The sequence below is a fragment of the Sylvia atricapilla genome, chromosome 2 (genome assembly GCF_009819655.1).
Source record: "Sylvia atricapilla isolate bSylAtr1 chromosome 2, bSylAtr1.pri, whole genome shotgun sequence".
Lineage (NCBI taxonomy): Eukaryota > Metazoa > Chordata > Aves > Passeriformes > Sylviidae > Sylvia > Sylvia atricapilla.
In genome coordinates, this window is record NC_089141.1 from 102,067,608 (window position 1) to 102,091,044 (window position 23,437).

At 40.1% G+C, this 23,437-nt stretch overlaps 1 protein-coding gene across 9 annotated transcripts; it reads right to left on the bottom strand.

Annotated features, from left to right (window-relative positions):
* On the bottom strand, positions 1-23,067 carry ACOT9 (acyl-CoA thioesterase 9). Of its 9 annotated transcripts, none has more exons than XM_066313970.1 (16): positions 22,750-23,067; positions 21,290-21,381; positions 19,697-19,723; positions 16,729-16,774; positions 13,018-13,188; positions 12,888-12,925; positions 10,823-10,906; positions 10,141-10,244; positions 9,287-9,360; positions 7,177-7,244; positions 6,102-6,213; positions 4,998-5,088; positions 4,159-4,244; positions 3,292-3,402; positions 2,954-3,104; positions 1-2,697 (listed from the first exon to the last, which is right to left on the bottom strand). In XM_066313970.1, the coding sequence occupies exons 1-16, from the start codon at positions 23,001-23,003 to the stop codon at positions 2,680-2,682; spliced, it is 1,527 nt and encodes a 508-aa protein (XP_066170067.1). In that variant the 5' UTR covers positions 23,004-23,067; the 3' UTR covers positions 1-2,679. The 9 variants fall into 9 exon arrangements, with proteins under 9 accessions (XP_066170067.1, XP_066170066.1, XP_066170071.1 ...); XM_066313969.1 differs by having other exon boundaries at positions 3,292-3,379; positions 22,750-23,065; XM_066313974.1 differs by lacking the exon at positions 22,750-23,067 and adding an exon at positions 22,388-22,509 and having other exon boundaries at positions 3,292-3,379.
* Positions 23,068-23,437: the final 370 nt, after the last annotated feature.

Sequence of the window (23,437 nt, forward strand, 5' to 3'; positions counted from 1 at the left end):
TTACTATGTTGAAATATTTTAATTCTGTGAGATCTGAGAACATTTTTCTCTCACACACACAAAGGCACAAAGCAGCATGCATACCCTTGAACAAAGATACCAGAAAGGGTGACAGCTTGGAGCTACCTATCAGAGTAAAAAATACATGAGTACATATATATAGCAATAAACAGAAAAGAATGTATCTTTTACATATGTATACACAAACACACATTCTGTATGGCTGTACATACATTCTGTAACTACTATAATTGTGATATGTCATTAAGTTATCATGAACTTTGAGAACACATCAATTTTTCTACGCGTCTTCATTTATGGCATTCATTTTCTTCACTGTGTCCAGAGGTTCTGATGTCACACCTTCCTCCATACTCTATTACCTCTTCTTCTCCTCTCCAACCCCTTCCCAAAGGCTGAATTTAGAAATTATGATAAATTCATTTTTAAATGCAGACAAAAAGTCAGTAGAGGATGAATTCAGTATCCCCTTAATTTACATGCATTATAAAAAAGTGATCCAGTAAGATCACTGGGTCAGTGATAAAAATCTGCAGATACTGAGAAGCAAAACATAGTTCTGAAATAGATCGTTTTATTTCCTGCTTTCCTGTTTATTTTTTGATAGTCAACATTGATCCCTGCAACAAGGGAGAAGCAGCTGAGATACAATTTCAGTTCTTTATTTGTGTGGCCAGTCTAATAGTCAGTTTTAAAAAGGAAAACTCCAGAAAATAGGATTTATCTCCACAGCATCATAACCATTAAAGAAAAAGATTTTAGTGTCATAGAGCTGAGTCAGCAATGAAGTGTGTCTGAAGAGAGAAACTCTGTGGAAGGAACCAAGAGCTTACCATCATGCCAATGCATGAATCTGCTCTGGATCAGGCCACACCCCTGTGCCTCCTGTGGAAAGCCATCTAACTCATCCAATACAGCAACTGAATCTTAAGAAGGAAAGGTTGATGTGTAATATGCTGATTACTACAATGCTCAATTACAATTCCTCACAGGAATAGCTAAGAGCTGCTAGGAGTCATGAACTTCATGCCATCCTAGCACTAAAGGAAACTGCACCAAATTGGGACTTGTCTCAGGCTATGTGCTATTTGCTGTTGTCTGTTTGCTGCACCCTCTTTACCAAAGATTTTAAACCTCACAAGGAACCCTGAATCTGTTTTTGTGTATTGTAGGATATCACATTTCATCCATTTAACCCCTGAGCCAAACTCCTCTTTGGGTGTCCTGATCAGTTAGGACATCAATCTTGATGTGAAGGTACCAGAGATCCAGTTTCCTGCCTGTGACATACTCACTGCTGAAATTCCATGCCTCCCATCCACACAGCTTCCTGATTTCAAGAAATTGGGCTTTATGTGCCAGAAATCGGAGATTATTAAAGCTTTCTCCCTTACATCAGAAGCATTTCAGTATCAAGTACTCTGTTCCTGTTATTTATTTGCCATAGTTACGGCCATCATGGTGTCCCTTGTGTTGGGGAAGTTCTGTGTCCTTCACAGGGAAACTTTTAGAGCTGTGCAATACTCATACTACACTACAGTCCACCAAGGGAGCAGATAAATAATCCAGCTGAGGAGGACACTGTCCTCTAGCTGTACAACCCCTCAGTGGGATAAAGAGCCTCCCATCATCCAGCAGCTGACCTGGGAGCTGCTCAACACACGTTCTCAGGACCCCCTAATGCAGCACCAAACATCACCATTACCATTTGGGCAGCATTTTACCTTTTTTATTCTCAGTCCTTAATAAACCAAGATGTTCTGTTCTACAACACCATTTTCCAGTCCCACCAATCAGGCCTCTAATCTTCAAGCCATGAGAAATAGTTCACTAACGAACTCACAGCTGTATATTAAAACAAACAAACAAAAAATTAGAAGAGGCTGGCAAGGACACAGAGTGCCAGAAAATACCATCTAGTCACCTGATTTCAAAAATCAGCTTTCTCCCAAGGAAACATGAAACTATCCAAACAGAAGCAACATTAGCCTTGTAAAATCCCTAGTGATGGGTAACACCTGCTTTCCACTGTGCACACACTAGTAACTTCTGAGCCTCTGTTGCTTAGATATTCTTGTTCAAAGATGATTTATGACACTTAACCCTTAATTTACACAAGAATGTAGGTCAAATTGCTTCACCTGTGTGCATCTACTTATTGCACATCTTTTTTTGACAGAACTCTATCCCTTATCAGGGAATCACAAAGGAGAGCTACTAAGGGAAAGGCAGCAGATGGTGACAATACAGCAAAGGTGGTAATGAAATCTCTCAAAGTAGATTCTATCCAAAGTAGATTCTATTCTTTGGATAGATTCAAAGAGAGTCTATCCAAAGCCTAAGACGGTATTTTTTCAGCCTCTTTTCCTAACATTGGCATGTAAAATATTTGAACAAATTCTAGTAGTAAAGAATAAAAAATCCAAATATATGCAAATACGCGAAGAGTACTGAAAAGGCGGATTTTGGTGTGGAGTTTGGGTTTGGCTGGTTTGGTTTTGGGTAGTTGATGGGTTTTTCTTTGAGTATTACAAGCACCTGTCCATTAGCCACCCCTGGTGACAGTTCTTGCCAAGACAGCATGCTGCTGAACTGCAGCTGCAGCACCCAGTGCCTGTCAGATTTCCTTCATGACTGCAGTGAAGTGTCGCTTCCCATCTAAAAACAACATGGACTCTGAAATAAAGTGGAGAAAAGAGAGAACCACTAGTACCTTAGTATCAATACTGGGCAACTACAATTAAACATGCTAGCAAAAGAAAGAAATAATCCACACTGTCATAAAAGCATAAATTCTATGTAGTTTGCCATGAAATTATGTTAAATTATTTAAATTCCAATAGTTCATCTATTAAAATGGCCAGCGTTCCAAGAGAAAGAAATTAATGCTTTTTACAGAGCTATGATGACAACATATTAATGGGATACTTGCCTCCATATGTCTTAGGTACAACTTGTGGGACTTCATTTTCTGATACAAAGGTAAAATGGAAAATATTGGTAGTATGGTGCTCCCTGGTATTTGCATTGTAAACTTCACTGTGTACTCGAACCTGGATATATTTTTTTTCTGTGTAACAGACCTACAGAGTTAAAACAAGAGTTAGAGCTTGAAAGTTATCACCAATGCTGAAAACTGTAACAGATTTCATTACAGCATTTAACAAGAAAAGTCATACACTCCCATAACACATTGTTCATTATCACTGACTAGCACTGGTGAGAGCAAAGACAAGGTCTGCTCCTTTTCAGAAGGAAATCAACTCCTACCTGACCAGAAAGCAGTAGTAAGGATCCAACTTCAACTGGCTTCTGAAACATGATATCATCAACAGACACAATAAAGGGTCTGGAACCCCTGAGGAAGCAAAAGAGAAATTTCTTCTCAAGAAAAAAAAGGATGTTTGCAGAAATTTAAAATATCTACTTGTCAGCATTTTGATGAAGGGTTACTAGAGAATAAATCTCTTCCTTAAAACAGGCTACAGGAAGTGTTAAGGAATTATGTCATCATGGGAGGAAATCTCTCATACCAATGAAGTACACACTTTCTAAGGAGACATTGTTGCACTATTATTATCTCTTACGACTTACACTTGCTAGACAATCTTCATGCCATCACTGCTGAGGCCTTAGTTTTTCTAGCACTGACACAAACCACTTAACTTTATATCAGGCTTTGTATACCCCATTAAACTCACACATAGACCCTTGCTGGGTGATGACTTCAGTCAGACTTTCTAAGCTCCAGCAGTTAATAGAAGAAGCTTAGAACCCATTCCTCTTGCGTACTGAATGCAACAATGTAATATTTATTTGATAGAATGAAAATGTTATAAAGTTAAAAAGTCCATCTCAATAGCTTGGCAAGATAAAAGAAAACAGAAAATGGATGTCTTTTCTATCTTGACAAGAAATGCTTAAAACCCAAGCTCCAAGGGGCAAGATGCCAGTCTCTTTGTAAATTTGATAGATGCTTCAAGTAAAGCACCACTGTGCACTAATAGTGCACGATTCTACTAGACACCAAAGTTTTCTCAGCTCAGATTGTCGTTAGGTTGGTTAGCCTGGGTTCCCAACCTCTGTGTATAAGCAAAATGCTCTGGATTATATAAATATTGCAGGTCCACAACTCACCCATAGCTGCAAGCAGTTGCCCATCCCAGTTCAAATGCCTTTCTCATGAGAAAACCCCCAAAGATCCTATTGAAGATGTTCCGTTCCTGTACATAGAAACAAAGTCTTGTGTTGAAGTCTGCACTTCAATTCACAGTATTTAACATAAGTCTCAACACTTGAATATATAAAAAGCACTACTGAAATATGTATGTAAAATTCAAAATGCCCAAGGCAACTATACTTAATAGGAGCTCATCTGATTAATTTAACAGCATAAGATAACAACTCAAAATTGTATCAGCAACCAAAGGCCAAACTTTTTGTTAACACTTTGCAAAGGTATTTCTTTATATAGAATGAACAGTCTGGTAAGAAAACAAGGTCATTAAAAATCATCTCTTTTGCAGTGGTAATCCATAAAAATAACAAAAAAATGGCAAAAGAAACTAGGCTCTAAATTACGAGGACTGCAGAAGCCAAACAAAATAATGGTTTGACTAACGCTAGGCCAAAATTCATAATCATAGAATGGTTTGGGTTGGAAGGGATCCTGAAGACATCTAGTTCCAACCTCCCTGCCATGAGCAGGGACAGCTTGCACTAGACAAGGCTGCTCACAGCCCCACTCTGACTGGCTCTGAACATTTCCAAGGATGGGGCATCCACAAATTCCCTGGGTTCCAGAGCCTTACCACAATCACAATAAAAAATTTCTTCATAATACCTACTCTAAAACCTCTCCTCTTTCAGTTTAAAGCCGTTACCCCTTGTCCAGCACTATGTGTCCCTGTAAAAATTCCCTCCCAAAGTTACTTCTTAAGTAACTTTCTGTAATTCATTCATATTTTTTAAAATACCTCAGGATGGCAAATCTGCAGGCCTTTTAGCTTTGCATCTTCCATCCACACTGAATTGGGTGGCAATTTACGGCTCCGGAAACTCACTGTCCTTTGGAATAGACAATAAACTTTATAGTCCACAGAATCAGCAGAATTCAGCAAATAAAAAAACATAAATAGCAAATGCAGACACATACTAAAAAAACCCACAAAAACATAGAACATCAAAATAAACCCAAAACAGAAATGGTATCACTAAACACTGGTCCAGCTGACCTTGAAGCCTTATCTAAAGCTGTCCTTTGATTTGTTACTGCAATAAAGCTACGCTCCTGATCTTTCAAAAACTCCTGCCAAGTTCAAGTTTACGTGAATGAAGAGGCTTGAGAAAGGTACATGAAAGAAAAGATGAATCACAACCACTAAGTGCACACTTTGTCAGAAAAGCCTTGCTGTTTTTTAAGTCATAATAGGAAATAAAAGCACACAGTGAGCTAATAGAATAATTCAACATCAAACATGCAGACGGTTTTTGAAGTTTTCAAACTCAGACAGAATGTGTACAAAGTACAACTGCAAATTTTAAGGGAAATCAGGTCTGCCTTTGCTAAACAGCTTTAAAAATAACGATTGTATAGGCTAATAAGTTAAAGAAATTAAAAATTATCGCAAATACAACACTGCACTAACACTTCACACCAATCTCGAGTCTAAGAGAAGTATGCTAACAACTCCCTCAAATAATGTTGCCAGGTATTGTATTTAAAACTCATTGCTAGGTTATTTGGTTAAAAGGAGGACTGTTCCTGCCCTCACTGGTTTTTAAATTAGATATCATGGAAGAATTGTGCAAGTCATGACTGCAAAACCATTCCATTCTCTTATCTGGTTAAACATCATTAACCTTTTTCCTAAAATTATTCTGAACAGCTTGTTTAGAACAACAGAAGACCCTTCTAAGAGCTGCAGATGTCATATTAAAGTTTGTACCTGCATTTCAAATAAATTGCCACAGAATTTAAATGTGCATTTATCCCAGACTACCCTGTTATGAGCACCCACTCAAAAGGCATTTTTCTCTTTCTCAAGATGTCACTTCTCCTTCACCCCTCCCCTTCTTGCCTTGTGTCCAGTGTATTAAGGAATATGTCATGCACAATGTTTCTTTCTTCTGCAGTGGGAGCCATTTTCAGTAAGGAAGCAGTGCTGAACTCAATCCTCTTCAACTTGTTCACTGAATATTAAAAGAAACGAAAACAAAATACAGTATTAAAGTCCAAAGAAAAAACAAATAATGGCTTTGGAGATTTTAACCAGAAATCAACCATCTTTCCATTTTTTCTTTCCACCTCTAAGTTAAAAGCCGTAACTTTGTGGTCCTGTAGATCGAAAGGGAAATTGGCTTTTATAATTGACTGCAGTGAAATAAAAATAAAGCAGAAGTTCGTTCACTAGTACCTCACCAATGCAATTAAGAACTTCTACACTATTTTATGACACCCACACACTGTTCCTACAGGAAACTTGGGTACTGCCCTCAAAGTACTCACAAGAGTGAAAACTCAAAAAGTATCTAACAAGAAACCCTATAGAACAATCAGCTTCAGGTTTTGCTAATGGTACAAGAATGGAAGTTTATGACAGAATGCATTAACATAGGCTTCAGTGATTGAAATTTTAGCCTAAAAGATCATCTGTCCAGTTTATTTAGTCTTCAGAGTTTTTCTAATTCTCCATTTTAAAACTCCAGCTTGAAACAAATGAGGATGGAACTACATGCTCCTTCCCTTGCTCTCACTTTTCTTTTCCTGATTTTCTTTCCAAAAGGAACATGGCCACACAGAGAGGTGAGGAGCTGTGACGTCCTGCAGGCCTGCAGGGGGTAGGTAATAAGCTGGCCAGAGTATTAGGAGCCCCTGTGCTGCACTCAGATCCAAAGCAGAGGGAGCATCCTGCCAAGGGAGAAGTCCAGAGGGTGTGCAGAGCACATGAGGAGTGTCTGTCAGTTTAGCCAAAGAGTTTCCAAGCATGTGACAGCAGGTTTTTAAACTCTCTACTGACACAAAGACAGAACAAAAACCTGATTTTAAACAAATTAGAAGCATCTCTAAGTAGCAGAACTCTTGAACTTTGCTTGCTCCCAGGTGTTAAGTTGAAATTGAGGCAGATGTGCATACTACCAGGAAATATGACATACTTTCCCCTTGCTTGAAGATTTCTTCCTCCTCAGGGCTCTCAGGAATGAGTGGATTAACAAATGCTGGCCTATGGACAGGAAGGGGTTTTTTTAAGTCATAAACTTTACAAGAATTTGTCCTGTAAATACATTATAACCATCTTCCATTTTTGCTTACATACAAGTACAAGATGAAATTACATAATTCAGGTTATATGATAAAAATAAATATGGCTGCCAACAGAATATCACATTAGCTTTAACTCTGAAGAAGCTATTAAGTGATCAAACCACTAGCTAGTACAGGAAAGAGAAAGTGACACATCAATGGTTCTTAAGAAGCTAAAACTGTACTCAAACGATAATGAAGATTGTTCAAGAAGAAAGCTGTTCAGAAACTCGGCAAATGAGAACATGAGGATCTAGGATAGTCTAAACCAAAACTTGACTGGTACCTCTCCACATGGAATAAAAGAAGCACAGTGCCATAGCTAGCAAGTGTTTTTATAATGTACATGTTCCCTTGACAGCCTTATCAACAGCCAAAAGCTGTTCACCACGTGTACCACTTATCAAAGATTATGACATGCCTTGAGCACAACATTTCTGTTTATTTTACTGCACAAATAAGTTTACTATAACCGAATTACATAACATTTAATTATTTGCATAAGACAAACACTTATTTTCAAGAGCTGTTCTTCCCCATAGTTTCTAATTATTATTTTTCAACTTTCAATATTTATACAAATACTGAGAACAACATACATAAACATAAATGCACACACACACCCAGACCTGCTGAACAATTCACCTGTACACCAAGCCTTTACTTGGGCTGGCAACAAGGGGCAGAGAGGAGCTTTTCTCTTAGAACAAACTGATCTTTCCTGGTTTGCTAAACCTCTGGATTTTGGAAATCCACCAGCTCCTTCTCCATCACAGAGCTCATTTCCCCTCAGCTCAGCACACAGCTACATCAGCTCTCCTGGCTAAGCCTCGAGCTGCTGAGCTGCAAGTTTGCCATGGTCCCAAAGCCACATGACCCTGTTTCTGTGGGGTTACAGCCAACCTAACATATCCTGTACCTCTCAGAAGGGTTTTGACCTCACATAAATTCCCTCTTTATCTGGACAGAATGCTTCCAAAACACAGCCTGTGGCCAGCTAGCTTGTACAACAGCCACTGGAGTCTCCACCTACCTGCACAAGTTCATGTAGGCTTGACCTCAATCAATCTGCTACTGTATAATTACATCAGATTTTATGTCAATATTTTGAAAAATTAGTCTTTAAAATGGGAACCATAACATAATTAATTTTCTTAATGTATAGTATATTCACTGGCTCTAGAAAAAATCTAAAGAAAACAAACCTAGAAACTACTTCTAATGTTATCAGGACCACATAATTATATCAAGTAAAACCCCTTCATTAAACACATCTTTGTTAAATACAAGCAATTATTTAAACTAATTAGAAACAGAGAAATGTTTATTATTTGGGCAGGCTATATAGGAAAGAGGTAAGAATTATAGGCAATTTTTCTGATGCTGGAGTCATAAACCTAAACAGCAATTGAGCAGGCTTTTATTCCAATAACTAAAGAATTAGAGAGAAAGTAAAACCAGGAAAATAACAAAATAAGCGTGTGGGTTTTTTTAAGTTCTGTGGGATAATTTACCAGTTCCATCTCAGTTACACAAGCAAGTTTTAACCTGAATTATTCTTATGACACCTATTAAGTGTCTATTAGGGAATAAGGGTATTGTTCATTCAAAGACTATTTAACCACCAAAACTCAATCATTAATTCACACTACTAGAATGCAAGTGGGTTTCTGGCAGACTTATTCACTTCTGTGTTCATTCAGATCAGTAACTCAAACACACAGAAAAATCTGTTTTAAAAGAAGGGTCAGATCCCAAGACTACCAGCAATTCCTGGTATCATGACTACTGAAATAAATCTGAAGTTTCTCACAGATAAGTTCACACTTGCCAGCAAAAAGCATCAATATGTGGTTTATTTACCACCTATATTATACGGCTTCTACACATACAGAGCAAGCTGCCATGTTTGTCATTTTCAGCACAGCAAAGTCAGGACACTTTTGCTGTCCTACAAATTACCTTTTATTCTCTGGGTCCCGGGCCACCATGACAAAAGTTGCATCTAACACAGGGCTGTAATCACCATCATGCAGCTAAAAGAGACAGGGAAAAAACAGACTACTGAATTCTAAAATTGGAAATGTGCTTAGCAAGCTATTTAGTTGACATAAACTATTCAATCATGCTGTTAATTCTGCTTACTTTCATATTCTGTCATTCTTTCCAACACCTCTCACAATAGGTCAAAGATAAGAAAATAATTAAAAGCTTTCCATTTCAGGAATTCTGCAATGTAAACATTTACTAGGAAATGCTTATTTAAAACTTTGAGCTGGGAGGAAATTGTAAAAGGACGGACTTAACCTTTACTCTGAGAAATGCCTTTTTTTTTTTTTTAATATACCAAATTGCCAGTAACGTCAGCACTGGAAGAAACTCAGAACAAAAAGGTGTAACATTATCTTCTACATCAGAGACTTAAGGAGAACAATTGAATAAAAAAAAAACCTGTTTACCTGAATTATCAAAGAATCATAGACTCACAGAATGATTTGGGTTAGAAGGAACCTTAAAGACATCCAGTTCCAATCTCCCTGCTGTGGGCAGGGACACCTTCCAAGATGAGGTGGCTCAAAGCCCCATCCAACCCAGCCTTGAACACTTCCAGGGATGGGGCATCTCTGCTTCTCTGGGCAACCTGTTCCAGTACCTCACTGTCCTCACAGTAAATAATTTCTTCCCACTATCTCATCTGAACTCATTCTCTCAGGTTGAAGCCATTCCCCCTTGTCCTGTCAATATTAGGCTCTTGTAAACTCCCCCTGAAGCACGTCCTGCCTGCTCTAAGATGGAGAGAAGTCCCAGGAACTAACCTGCAGCATGTGCATCTTCACCTCCATGGAGGTCTTCCCAACCCAAGAAACATTGCCTGTAAATTTGATGTCACAATCTGGATGTATAATCTTCTGGCACAAATCTACAAGACAAACATGATAGGGGGGTTACTGGAGACAGATCACTCACATGTTAAGACAGGCCAGATCCTCTAGGACCTTTATGTGATCCGGAAGTGGCAACACACACAAAGACAACCCAGAAAAGACAGTTGTTGCAAGGGACTACACTGCTTTGTCTGCAGTTTCTGCCTCTGCAGACTTCTGAAGCCAGAACAGGAGTAGGAGGCAGGCACACAGGTGGACAATAGACCCAAGGGAGTGTTCAGCAGAGCAGGCAACACAAGCAAGGTCCAACTCCACCAGAACAAACACTGTTCAATAATGATGCTAAGAATCTGCACGCCAAAATAAAACTAAACACAAAAGTGCAGGAACCATGAAAGCTGCATTTTGAAGGGAAATTATATATAAAATGCTGAAAAGCATCTACAAAACCCTCTTGTCAACAAAAGCCAGAAAACTTCAAAGCTAAAACAAGATGAAGTGAACTAAACAGGAGTGAAAAAGGTATCCTCAATAACAACAACGGGAAGGCAGTAGCTCATGAAAGAGTAAGACAAGCAGATGAAACTACTTTATTTACTTAATTGCCACTTACTGATTTTATCCACCAGAGCTGTGACTATGGATAAAGGAGACCTTTGCTGCATTTCCTGCTTGGTGTGAGTGTAGCAAATAAGAACTGTGAAGAGATCAAAAATGGAGCCAGCTCTTTAACAAAAACATAAGCAGAGCAGATACAAGTCATTTTTGCAAAACATAAGAGGTACCTGGAAAACACAAACTAAAGTATCCTGCTATAGGATAGATACCACGTCTTCATGCATGTAACACTTGGGATTGCTTTAAAAAAAACAGCAGCAGCTGTCTCAGTTTTATGCACATTTACTTACTACAAAGATAAATTTAACTGAGCATTTTAAACCAGCTCATCACTTGACTTCCAATCCCACATAATCTCTTCACTCTACCTCTGCAGCTCCCTGTCTCAGACTCTTCCTATCTTCTATTTTGATTTCATGAAGGCTGTCCAAGGATACATGCTATCTGAGGACTTTTTAAATACTTATTCCTTTAAAGATTAAATAAACTGTGCCTTACAGGCACGAAACCATAGTCAGAGGTATTTATCACACTGCAATTACTACTAGCCAAACCACTATTTAAACTAATTAGCTTTGTTCATAAGAGCACATCCAAGAAAACAGACTCCTTGGAGTAATTCAATGCTGCAAAAATAGGGTTTTTCCTAACGTTCATGTGATTTTTCATTCAACACAGATCTTCATTATCAAAATTATCTGTCTTGTACTTAATGAGGTAAGAGAGAAAGCATCCCCATATGGACCATTCACTTCAGAGCTGGACTTGATGATCCTTCTGCAGCCCTTCCAAACCAGAATATTCTGAGATCTGGAAGATCTCTAGCCTTCCGAGTAATCTAAGATTTTTTCCCTATGTTTACTGAAGTCACAATTCTAAAACGTGTTAAGCCTATCAACTTATTATATCAATATGACCACCCTGAATATTGTTTAATTGGGACAGAATTTTGATTTACCCAAAACAATACATCCCCAGTGGAACTGACTGGAGCCCAGTATGACTGCAAACAAAGCAACGGCATTCTGTGCTGTCACAGGAAAAAAATTAGATCTTCACAGACTTCTGAGGAAATTAAACAAGGCACAGAATGAAAAATGGGCTTAACTCATCTAACAATGCAGGGTAGCCAACAGTTTGAAGTCTCCCTTTCTAATTCAGGACAGATACTGAAACCAGTATCTTCCACCACCCAGGAAGAAATACCAGTCATGCCGCTATTCTGTCTCTCTTCAATAGACATGCATTCATTTCTTTCTCTGCCTTCCTCAATTTTGTCCATCTGGACTCTCAGAAGGAACAGAAATAAGATGTTCTATTCATAACCTTCCCTTAATAACCACTTAATTCTTTGTCAGAAATCTCCATCAAAAATCTCCCAACCAGCTATGGAACTCAGATGAAGGATGAAGTCACCTGAACATGAAGATGTTTTAAGAAAAAGTATCTCCCAGTTCTACTAACAACCTCACATTTATAATGCAAAAGAAAAAATAGTGAACTTTTCCACACTTAGACCACAAAAAAAAATAAAAAGGAGAAAAAAATTAAGAAAGCTAACTCATGAAATAACTGAGTTGGTTTTACCCTTAATGACAATTTGCAGATACACTAATTGTTTTTAATTGTTCTCAATCAATACATTATATTTTTTCCAGATTTTACTCTCTTATCCCCAAATCTGTTGGTGTTTGTGACAGTTTTGATTGAGGGGATTTTTTTAAGATTTAAAAAAAGGTAAGTTTTCTTTTTCAATATGCACTATGCAAATTTTCTCTGAGTTCACACTCAATGCAAATTCATAATCTAGGATCACTTTTCAGCAAAGTATTTTTGTAGTTGGTTCTTTAAAAATTGGACAGAGGCAGGAAGCCAAACAATTTTGCTTCCATCTGTTCTTTATTATCCTTCCTTCTCTTTCAGTACCAGTGTCTTCTTTTACTCCTTCCCTTCTGAGATGGCAGAATTATGGGTTTCCCTCCAAAGTCATACCAACCAGCGCTGAGCAGTAATCAAACTCACTTTGTGCAGCCCTTACAAGGACATAGTGACATACATACCTCCTAAACTGTCAAGGTCTTCAAGTATCCTTCCAAACCTGCAATACAGGGGTTTGATAATAAAATACCTACATACATGGCACACAGAAATTAACAATTTCCAGTAGAGATAACATGGTTGTTTTGTTACCTTACGCTGTTGTGTACATTCAGGTACTTTTCTCTTATTTCAGGTTGACTTCCTAGAGGCAGAATGACTTCCAAGTAGCTATCCTTCATTCTCCTAGGAGGGAGATCTTCCTGCCGTTTTGCCAGTAAAGTATGAAGAGCTTTTCTTTCTTGCATTGCTTGCACATGATCCCTGGTAAGAAAAAAATCTTTATTCTGAAGTAGAAGAAGGAAATTCAAACCCTAACTAAAATATGTCACACCAATGACTATTGAAGTTAAAACCAAAAAGTAGTAGAAATAGCAAGACACAGTGAATGGACCTTGAAAAGAAAGTGAAATGCACAAAATGAGAGATGCTAAGCAAGACTACTGCAGAAATCTTTGAAATAGTTTGTGTGCAAGTGGCAAGCATATACTTCACACTAATGAGATGAACAAAATGCATCTAATTCTGAATTCAAAATCATTCCCCTTGAAAAGAACCAATCACACATAATTTAACAACCTAAGAGATTTTGTGCATATTCATGTCTTCCAGAGCTACAGTATGACAAATCTTCCCACAATGCCAATTTTAACGGATTTGCCATCAATTTACAATCTCTCCCAAGGAGTAAAATAGATGTATAATGGTGGCTAGCACTAACAACAAGAGAACTAATCTGCTAAGACTTGCCATCATCCACAGGTGACTTCCCCCTCTGCAGCATCAGTTCTAACAGCAAGCTAAAAGACAAAGAAAACTAACCTACTTCTCTTTCTCTCTTCCTATGCAGACATCTTAAATTATACAGAAAAGTTACAGAAAGAGACAACAAAGAAAAGGGAGAACAATTCCTTCAGAGCTGCTTTTCCAGCACCACCAAGTCAGAGGGGCTACAAGTCTCACAACGGAGAAGGGTGCAACTTACTGTCCCTTCTTTCCAATCTACCTACCAAGCTGATTCCTTGCACAGGTATCTACAAGATGTAAGAGTCTTGCCCAACATGCTCTCTTACCTGTCCCAAAGTTCCCTCCCCTTAAAAGTACAACCTTACTGAATAAAGCAAGTATTTCATAACATCATAACATCCGTAGAATCAATACCCATCTATTAAAAACCTAAGGGTTAAACATGCAACAGTTCTGGTATAAAGCCAAGCACTAAGCAAAAATATGGATCCATTTCATGGAGCAAGAGAATGCACAAAACACTAAGCAACCAAATTTAATGGTAGATTTCTGGATGCATGCCATTCCTTCAAGTTGTGCTTGCTGCATTGCTGAGATTTCAGTGACACTGTGTTTAACAAAACCAACTAAAAGAAAAATAAATATCAGAAAACCTTTTCACCAAAAAGAAAATTTTGTCTTAAGTTTTGATTTTGGAAGAATTCTGGGTATTAACCACTTAATATGAAGGCTTACTTGGTTTGAGTATTATTTCAGAAAGTCAAGCTTCAACATATTTATATTCTCTCTTTTCTGTTTAATAAGTTCCAGGGAAATACAGATAATTCATGATCAAAGACAGAGAAAGTCAAGCAGAAAACTTCAATTAGTTTCATTTGTTTGTTTGTTTTATCATTAGATGTAGTTTACCTCATCTAGGCAACATGATTACCATGGAGTTCAGAGGAAACACAGATAATAATCTCCTGCAGAGGGCTAATGTTTAAAGTTATGCCACTGCACAGGAATGGAATATTACTGGATGACTAAAGAAAGATGCAAGGTCCAAGATGATGCATCTTCATGCTTTTTAAAAATGTTTTTTCCAAGGTCTTTCAGTGAAAGGCTTAAAAGAAAATTATCAGAAATTTGTCTACAAATGTGAAGAAACCTAACAATAAAACTTTAACTATATTCTGTTTTCACCAGCTCCATCCTGGCTCCTCTGAGGTCAGCAGCAGAATTCTTCTTGACTTCCACTTCAGGATGCAGAAATATTGGGCTCAATGCAGTAATATTTTTCGACAGACAAATACTGTTGTTATACATTGCAGTACTAATCATACAGTAACATTAATTCATCTAAATATCAACTAGTACCTGCCCTAAACATTCTGAGGAATGTTTATATATTTCTAAAATGGCCACAGCTCCATCTAGACTATATTGAACAATGAACAGATTAATAGTTTGAGCTACAATTTAAGTACAAAACCAGAATAAACACACAAGCAGGATATTTCTTTCTAATAATGAACACAAAATGCCATTGGACTTTACAAGAGAAATCACAAACCGAAGTCTCCTTTAAGCAAAATCAATGGTTAAAGATGGTCCTCCAACATGCATCTCTCCTCTCTCCCAGCCTTCCAGATATATGCACATCAGTCCCTTCCCTAGCTCCCTTTTCAGGCCCCTATCAAGCTGTTTTCAGATCTGTCCTCTTTATTTGTCTTCATTCTGTGCCCTAACTCAGTTAAATGCCCAGATGTCCAGTTGCCACATCTATCAGCTCTTTGACACTCCATTTTTAAAGTTGGCTCTCAAAGGCTACACAATCCACATCCACCAAACCTCTCTGTATTAAACCTGTCATTCTCAAGCATTCCCATCTCTGGTCTCCCCAGCTTTACTTCTTCACAGTAGCTGAAGGATTCAGTACTCTGCAAACCATTTCTCCTGTGTTTTGTACAGCACAACATAAGTACCTGTCTAAGAAAACACTGCTGTGGTGATCCTGGCCTCTCTCTCTCTATGATGGGAGCAGTGGGGAAAAAAAAAGAGATGGAAAATCAGACTTGACCAGAGCCCTCTAAAATCTCACTTTTCAAATGGTATTTCCATATAGCATCATTCCTCCTTAGCCATTCTGGAATGTGGGAAAGGCTTTTTCATAAACAATTTCTAGAGCTCTTTTTAGCTGACTTGATGAAAAGTTCAAGCCCCTCACGTTTAGATACTACTCTTACTAAGCAAAAATCAGTTTCCCAAATTCAGACATTTTTGTTAGGATGCCTGAAGCTGTGTTTAAATAAACTGAGTCAGAAGGCCTGGACACATCAGACACTTCACCCAGGCAAGCCTCTCTTCATTTCCCTATCACTGCACAAAGTGAGAAAAAAGACCTCAGCAAACACAGCCAAAATTAACAAAAAACATGAGACCAACCAAGCTGCAATGTGCATTCCTCCAGACTGCTACACTGACTTTTCCAGACTTTAACAGCAGAGAGTTAAAGTCAACTCTGGCTTATTCAATGCAATGGAAAGGGAGGAAAGTAGCTTGAATAAAGCAAATCAGCAATTATTTAAAGTAAATGTAAATTATTAAAAAATTAAGTTAGAGCAGACAAAGGAAATGTGCAAGATGCTCCTGATTAAGGAGATCTTGATCCCAAGCTGACAATTTTCCAAGGAGAGATGGGTGCCATTCAGAACAAGCTCAGCTGCCTCTGAATCCAGTGCAGGATAAATCCACCATGTGGGCAATCCACCCAGAGATAACTCAGGAGGTAACAGCAACACAGCACTGACAGACAGACTCCACAGCGCCTAACTCCCACGGGATTTAAAGCTAGGACAATCACGTAAGCACCAAGATCAGGTATTTTGTTTCTGACAGAGAAATCTTAGAAGTCTATGATCCACAAAGTACCAGTTCAGAAGCTTTGTTTCAATGACCTTTTAGTGGGATCTCTTTCTTCTCTGTCAGCAAACTATTGGTAACTTCCACTACCACAACCCTGACCTCCACCTGGGTTTCACAAATGAAGTAAAATACATGTAATGCACACTGTACCTCCAGTTGGTAGATGCTCCCACTATATCCCTCAATTCGCTCCGCACTGGAAAAAAAAAATCAAAGCAAATCAAGCTTAGTTCAGCAAGTGACAAACATGAGGTTGCCTGGTGTTAGAGGTACAACCCTCATCCCAGAACAGGAAGGAAAATAAAGCAAATTCATGCAAGTAGCAGCCCAGTAACAAAAGTTTGGCCAAGTTCACTGCTGCTGTTAGCAGGCATATCACAGTAATGGGTTGAGTAACACGATGCCATAGCTTATTGCATGTAGTCAACAAAGAGTGTTTGTTAGTGCAATCAGTCACCTCCAGTGCTAGTTAACGGCTGAAAGACAGCATGGATCAAGATTAGACTGGGGAATTTTGATGTGAAAATATTATAGCCTAAACACAAACTGTGGAGATAACACAAATCAGAAAGTCATAAAAGAACTTAAAAGGGAACAGTGCAGCTGGAAAACAGGGAATGAGGAGAAAACCAGTTAAATAATCCCACCCACAAAGGCAGGCAGTATCAGCAGACTGGTTCTTGCCAGCAGGGTTTCATAGCCCAAATTTTTAGCGTCTGAAAGAACACAGTGTTAAGACACTGAACACAGGCCTATACAATTTATTCTGGTCCTGTTTGCACTCTCAGAGTTAATACTAGTTCTGCACAAGTTTTTCCTAAATTTCAAGAATAGTCTGCACAAGCATCTTTTCTACACTTTCTCGGATGAGATTATTAAGGGTGCTAAGGTCCCATCAAATCTACCAAACCACTCCATGGCTGTTAGGCAGGTGAATGTTGGCTATTTGGAAACACCTGAAAACAAGCAGCAACAATTCTCAAGAATTCTCAGAACAGAAGCTGAGAATTGTACAGAACGGATTCTGTGCCCATTTGCTAAGATTTTTGATGCAAAGTTGAAATATATGGGACACATCAAGGAAGAGCAACCAAAAAATATCCAGAATTTCACTGCAAAATTGAAAGAAGCTGCTGGTGAGTCACAAGCTGATCCTTTATCAGGCTTGGCATTTTTCAAGCTAAATGCCCAGTCAGAGTATTCACAGTGATCAGCAAGCTGGTCTATAAACTGTGGAGCAAGTCTATCTGAATTCCTAGGACTTAAATCATATTCCACGCTCTCAGTCAGATCCACTCAGCTCTGCTTCCCTCCTCCTCAGTCACTTCAGCTTCTGCCCAATGCCCCCCACACCAGCACTACTGCTACACCCCAAACCTCCCATTCCCTGCTCCTTCCCCTGCAACATCCTCACCCCTGGCTCTGCACTCCCAGCCTGTTTCTGCTCTGCCTGCCTGCTAGAGAACACCAGCCTGAGCCAGAGGCAGCCAAGGGAATGACTGCCAGCCAGCACATGGATCCAGTGAATCACCAAGAGCCAGCAAACACCAGATTCTGTGGCTGACCCCAGCACCAGCTCTGGCACCCTAACAAACCTCTGATTTGGAAGCAAATTTTCATAAAATCTGTGGAAATATGTTTCTCTTTGAGACTCGTGGCTCATCCATTTTGGCTGACATCAAAAAGTTCTGGAAGAAGAGAAGAGCAAGAAGCTAGGCAGACAAAGACAAAAAATAGATTGTTTAGACCTCATTTCTTTACAAAATTAGGCTAAAAATATGTTTTGAAATTAGAAGGCTTCTACTACTAATTCTAAGAACAAAAAAAATTTCAAGGAAACAACCTGATTGAAAATCGTGAGAGTTGATTTTTTTTTGGAAACAGGGAAGCTCTAATTCCTTCTTCCTTAAGCAGCAGCAGGCTTGCTTAAAGAATAGGTATTATGTTCTTGTTACTCATATTCCACCTGTGAAGCTGCCATAGCATGCATTTGATCAGTACAGTGTTAGCAGAAACACTGTTAGAGCTTCTAGAACACAAAACCTCAATTTTTCAAGTGTGCAGACTGTGCTGGGATGAACAGGGAATAAACAGCACTTTCTCTTTGTTTAAATGAATTCATCTTCCTTTTCAACTCTAAAGAGGTAAAAAGCTCTGAAAAAAATCTCAGGTCCAAACCTGCAAAAATGTATATAAATTGTTAAAACCATTTAATACATTTGATTTCAGTTTTAGGTATAAAAATAAATATTTTCCAGGCTGAGAACACATTAAAATTTTCATTTTAACAATAAAAGGGACAAAGTGTAAAGCATTTCTAAATGTTGGCAGGCCAAATCTAGTCCATTTTATGGCTCATAAGTACACCGTTTTTAACTTTTTCCTTTTTTTTCCTCCTGGGAAGACTATCTTGCTCTTCTAGATACTAGAAATTTAAGTAAGTAGCAACAGAAATTTAGGTAAGAAAATTAAGCACAAAAATCTATAAGCTATTTCTTATCTGGCAAATGCCTTAATTGTCCAAAACAGTTATAGCAAATGGGACTTCTCCATCATGCTCACATGGGATATTTCACAGTATCTCCTAAACTGTGATCAGGGGATCCTCAATGCCAGAGCAGCAGGGTCTGAGTTTATTTGCACTGTGCTGTGGAAAAGGACACAAGGAGAGCAGCTGGACAAGATCACTGCACTCATCTCCACCAGTGAGATCCATGCCCCTGGCGCTGGTGCCTCCCCAGCTGCATCCAGGTTCCAGCAGACCACCAGCTTTGGTACAGAGCTTGGTCTGGACATAGGGGAAGGAAGCAGATTCAAAGGTCTAAAATGAAGCCAAGTACTGAGGGAGCTGCTGCCATGAGAGATTTTGTATCCCACAATCCTCTTAGAAACACTTTATCCAGCACTGCAGACAGAGAGTGCTGACAGAGATTTAGTGCAAGGACACTGCCATAAAGAGACCAGGCCATTCACCAAAGGTAAAGGGGCTTTAAGCAAAGCAACAGGGAAGAATAATGGCACTACATTTTCCATCAATGCTAAAGTAAGGAAAAACAGTAGCTGAGTAAGTTTAGTGTTAACGTAAATATTTTAATATGTACAAATTACCACAACACACCATTATTCACATGAATGGGTGACTGTCCTGTGGAGTACAAAACACAGGTTAGATTAACAATGAAAAGAAACAATACAATTTGCATCTATTAAGGAGTTACTTGATTATTCTACCTGCTCCAGTTCCATTTAGGCACATGTTCCTTAATTTTAGTAACTGCAGGCAATCTGTCCTTGCCTGATTTACAGTCAGTGTCTTTTTGTTTTCAACTCAGTTTGTCCTTTCCTTCCAAGCCAGCTTTCCAACTCCCTGCCCACTGACTCTGTGTGGTATCTGCCTGCAGTGTAATCCCAAACATTTCTTCAAACTTGGGGCTGCCATGTACTCTTGACAAACACTGTTAACTTTGGAAAGAGTATCTGGAGCATTTTTCAGGAAGTGGGATTAGAGTTTTTTCAGAGGAAAATTCCAAAGTCGTGCTAGGTGTAGCCTTTGGCAGAGCCATGGAAGAAGTAAGGGCCTTCACAACAGGAACCTAAAATTGTGAAAAGGAAGCATGTGAAAAACTAGTAAGAAAAAGTATTTGGTGTTTTGTGAAAGCATGGATACCAAATCGAAGGTATAGTTTATAACAGTAGAATAGTTTATGTATCAGGAAAACTTTGAATCTAAACAATTTTGAAACAGAATCTCAAACGTTTACAGTTATCGTAGGCCACAAAATATTAGCATCCCTTGCAGTACCAGGATGACCTCACTGTTTCACTATTTTTACTGGCCTTCTAGATGGCATCATTTTCAAATATTCAAATGAACAAACAACCAGAGCAAGCTGCAAGTATGCAACATCCTGTATCCCTGCTTCTCTCCTTTAACCTCCTAAATTGCCATTTATTAACAAGGAAAATAAGTTCTCTAACAACCCTAACAAATAACCCTCGTTTTCTCTTTTACTGGATAACCAGTGACTTCTGTTTAGAAAACAAAAGGAAAAAAGACAATCTAAGAAATAAGCAGAACTCCATGAAGGAATTATTTGAACCCAGCTCCAGCCTTTTTCCTCCTGCCCTTTTCTCAGTACAAGGGATTAGAATGCATGAAAATATTTTTTAAAGCTTTGAAACAGGAACATTATGGCTTATTACTGTTAGAGTACTGAAACAAACTTTTAACACAAAGCTCTATAGACAAGAGCAATTTCACAAGGTTGCTGATCCGATTAAAAGATTTCTACAAATGTGCAAAATTAACAGGACTGACAGATTAAAAGTTCTGTATGGCATTATTTCCACTCAATTCCCAATTTCTTGGCCATTCTCTCCAGTCTCATTGTACCTATCTTCACTACATTGACTTTCTATCAAGACCCAAGCTGAGCAGCAGTCATCCTGCCAGAAAAGAAGCAAGTTCTGTCAAGGCTGAAGAAGCAGAGGAGCCTCTAAATTTGCAGTTTCAGGAATTAGGCATATTTGTGCCATTCACTTCCAAACATAAAGTGATTTTCTGCTGCTTCCTAAACACTTACACAATGAGCTAACAGACAAAGGCACACTCGTTATCCAAACCATATTAATACATGAAGGGACACCACCTGAAAAAATAAATTCATTAGTAATATCATCAAATCTTCTGGACTACAGCCATTTACTTTACCTTTGGACATGTCAGGAAGCCCTGGGGACGCACTGGTCCCAGAAGTAAGTGTCCTAGCCAGAACAGAAGGAAGCTTCCTCATGATGCACAACCTATAGATAGACCAGAAAAATTTAGTGTCATTAAAAATAACCCCAAGAAAGTAATTTTGAATTTAATTTTGGAATTATGCCAGTGACTTCAGAAACACCAGTCCTTATTTTCAGCTTGATTTTTAGAACTAGATTCTATCAGTGCAATGGTTCCAAGACAGTTGAAATTCCAACTGACACCTTTCCTTATATAAAAACACAAAAGAAGAATGTTTCACTGACAGTAACTGTTCTTTTCACTGACTATTCAGATGCCCTGAGACAACTAAAATAGACTCAACACCAACTTCTACCCTGTAGCATCTTAACACAGATGGGGTCCATGTGCCTCTAGGAAATCATCCATGACCCTAACCACACACTTCTGCACTTGGTTGGTGTGCACAGCAGTGGAAGGAGGAATATACCAAAAAGGATTTCACAAGGTCTCACAAGCAGTCCCATTCAGCTAAGCCTGGTTTTCTCCTCCGTGGCTTAGTACTGCAGCAACTCAAAAAAAGCCCAAAGTGAAGGATATAATCCTCTTAGCCATTAAGCAAGAAGAGAGAACCATGAAACCCTTCAGAGAATGTAATCCGCCCACAATTCACTAAGTGTTCTACAAGGTACAAGCCAGCACTACTCCTCTAGGCAAGCAAAACTGTGGCAACAAAACCATATAGAGGGTGTATAAAACCCCTTGTGACAGTTTACAGCATCATCCTGACAAGGACTATTGAACGTTGCTCCCTTAATTTTACTCCTCTGGGACTGGGATTCCACCTCAAAAAAGGAAAGTTGGCGGGTCCTCAGACACCAACAGAAAAGCAAAGGCCATTTACACATCTCTCTCCCTCTCCCCTCCTCATGTATATCTGCACATATATATCATGTACACACAAGCTTTCACTGTCTGCAGATACACATGGAGACCTGAAGAGAGTAAAAAGGAACAAACACATACCAAAAAAAAAAAAAAAAAAAAAAAAAAAAAAACACTCTGAAGGCAGCGGAGTCCCGTATGCACCGGGAATGACGTGAATAGCGATGGTGAAAGCCTCTGTGACTCCGGCAGCCTCTGGGCTCGGTGTGTCACGGCACGGCCCGCACCCGCCTTCCCGCTGCAGCCGCGCCCCGCGGGCCCCACGCCCGGCGCCCCGCAGCGGCCCAGGCACCGGCCCGGGGCCGCGCTGCCGCCGCGCTGCTCGAGTGTCAGGGTGCCCCGCCCCAGCCGCGCCCCGAGCCCCTCACGGCGGAGCGCGGCAGGGCCTCCCCCCGCCTCACGGAGGATCGCGGCACGGCCTCCCCTGCCCGGGCCCGGGCCCGCCGGGGCCACCGTCTCCCCCGGCCGCCGTTCCCCACCCGGGCCGGAGGACGCGGGGGCCTTACCGGGTGGGCAGCATGGTGCTCGCCGGGGCTGTCACTGCGGGGCCGCGCCTGCCCCAGCCACACGGTCCTCCCGCACCAACGACTCGCGGCTCGCCGCGCACACAGCGGGCTCCGGGCCGCCCACAGCTGTGGGAGCCCCCGCCCTGCCCACGCCGGGATCCCCGGGCGGCGCCGCCTGGCCCCGGCCTGCCCCGTGTCCCTGTGGCCTCGCAGCGCGGCCGCTCCCCGGGGCGGAGGCTGGGGCAGGACACCATCAGTCGTCGGGCGGGCCCGGCAGAGCGGGCGGGCCTTGCCGGGACTTGCTTTTAATAAACATCGTTATTTTTTCTTTTTAATGCTCCAGTTTTTCACTGTGCCGTGAGGAAGGCGGCGCTCAAGTGGGCGCTGTGCCCGCAGGCTGAGGCGCGCCCCGAGCCGTCACACGGCCGTGGGGAACACGGCCTCCTGCCCCGGCCCGTCACTTGGTGGCACTGCTAGGGAAGGTAACTGAGAGCCTCCGAGTTTTCTAAGAAGAGGCTTAAGATCTCGAAGAGTGACGTTATCACTCTGCACAATTCCCTAAAAGGAGGGTGTAGCCCGGTGGGGGGTCAGCCTCTTCTCCCAGGCAACCAGCGACGGGACAAGAGGACATGGTCTTAAACTGCGCCAGCGCAGATTTAAGTTGAACATTATGCAGAGCAGTTTCTTC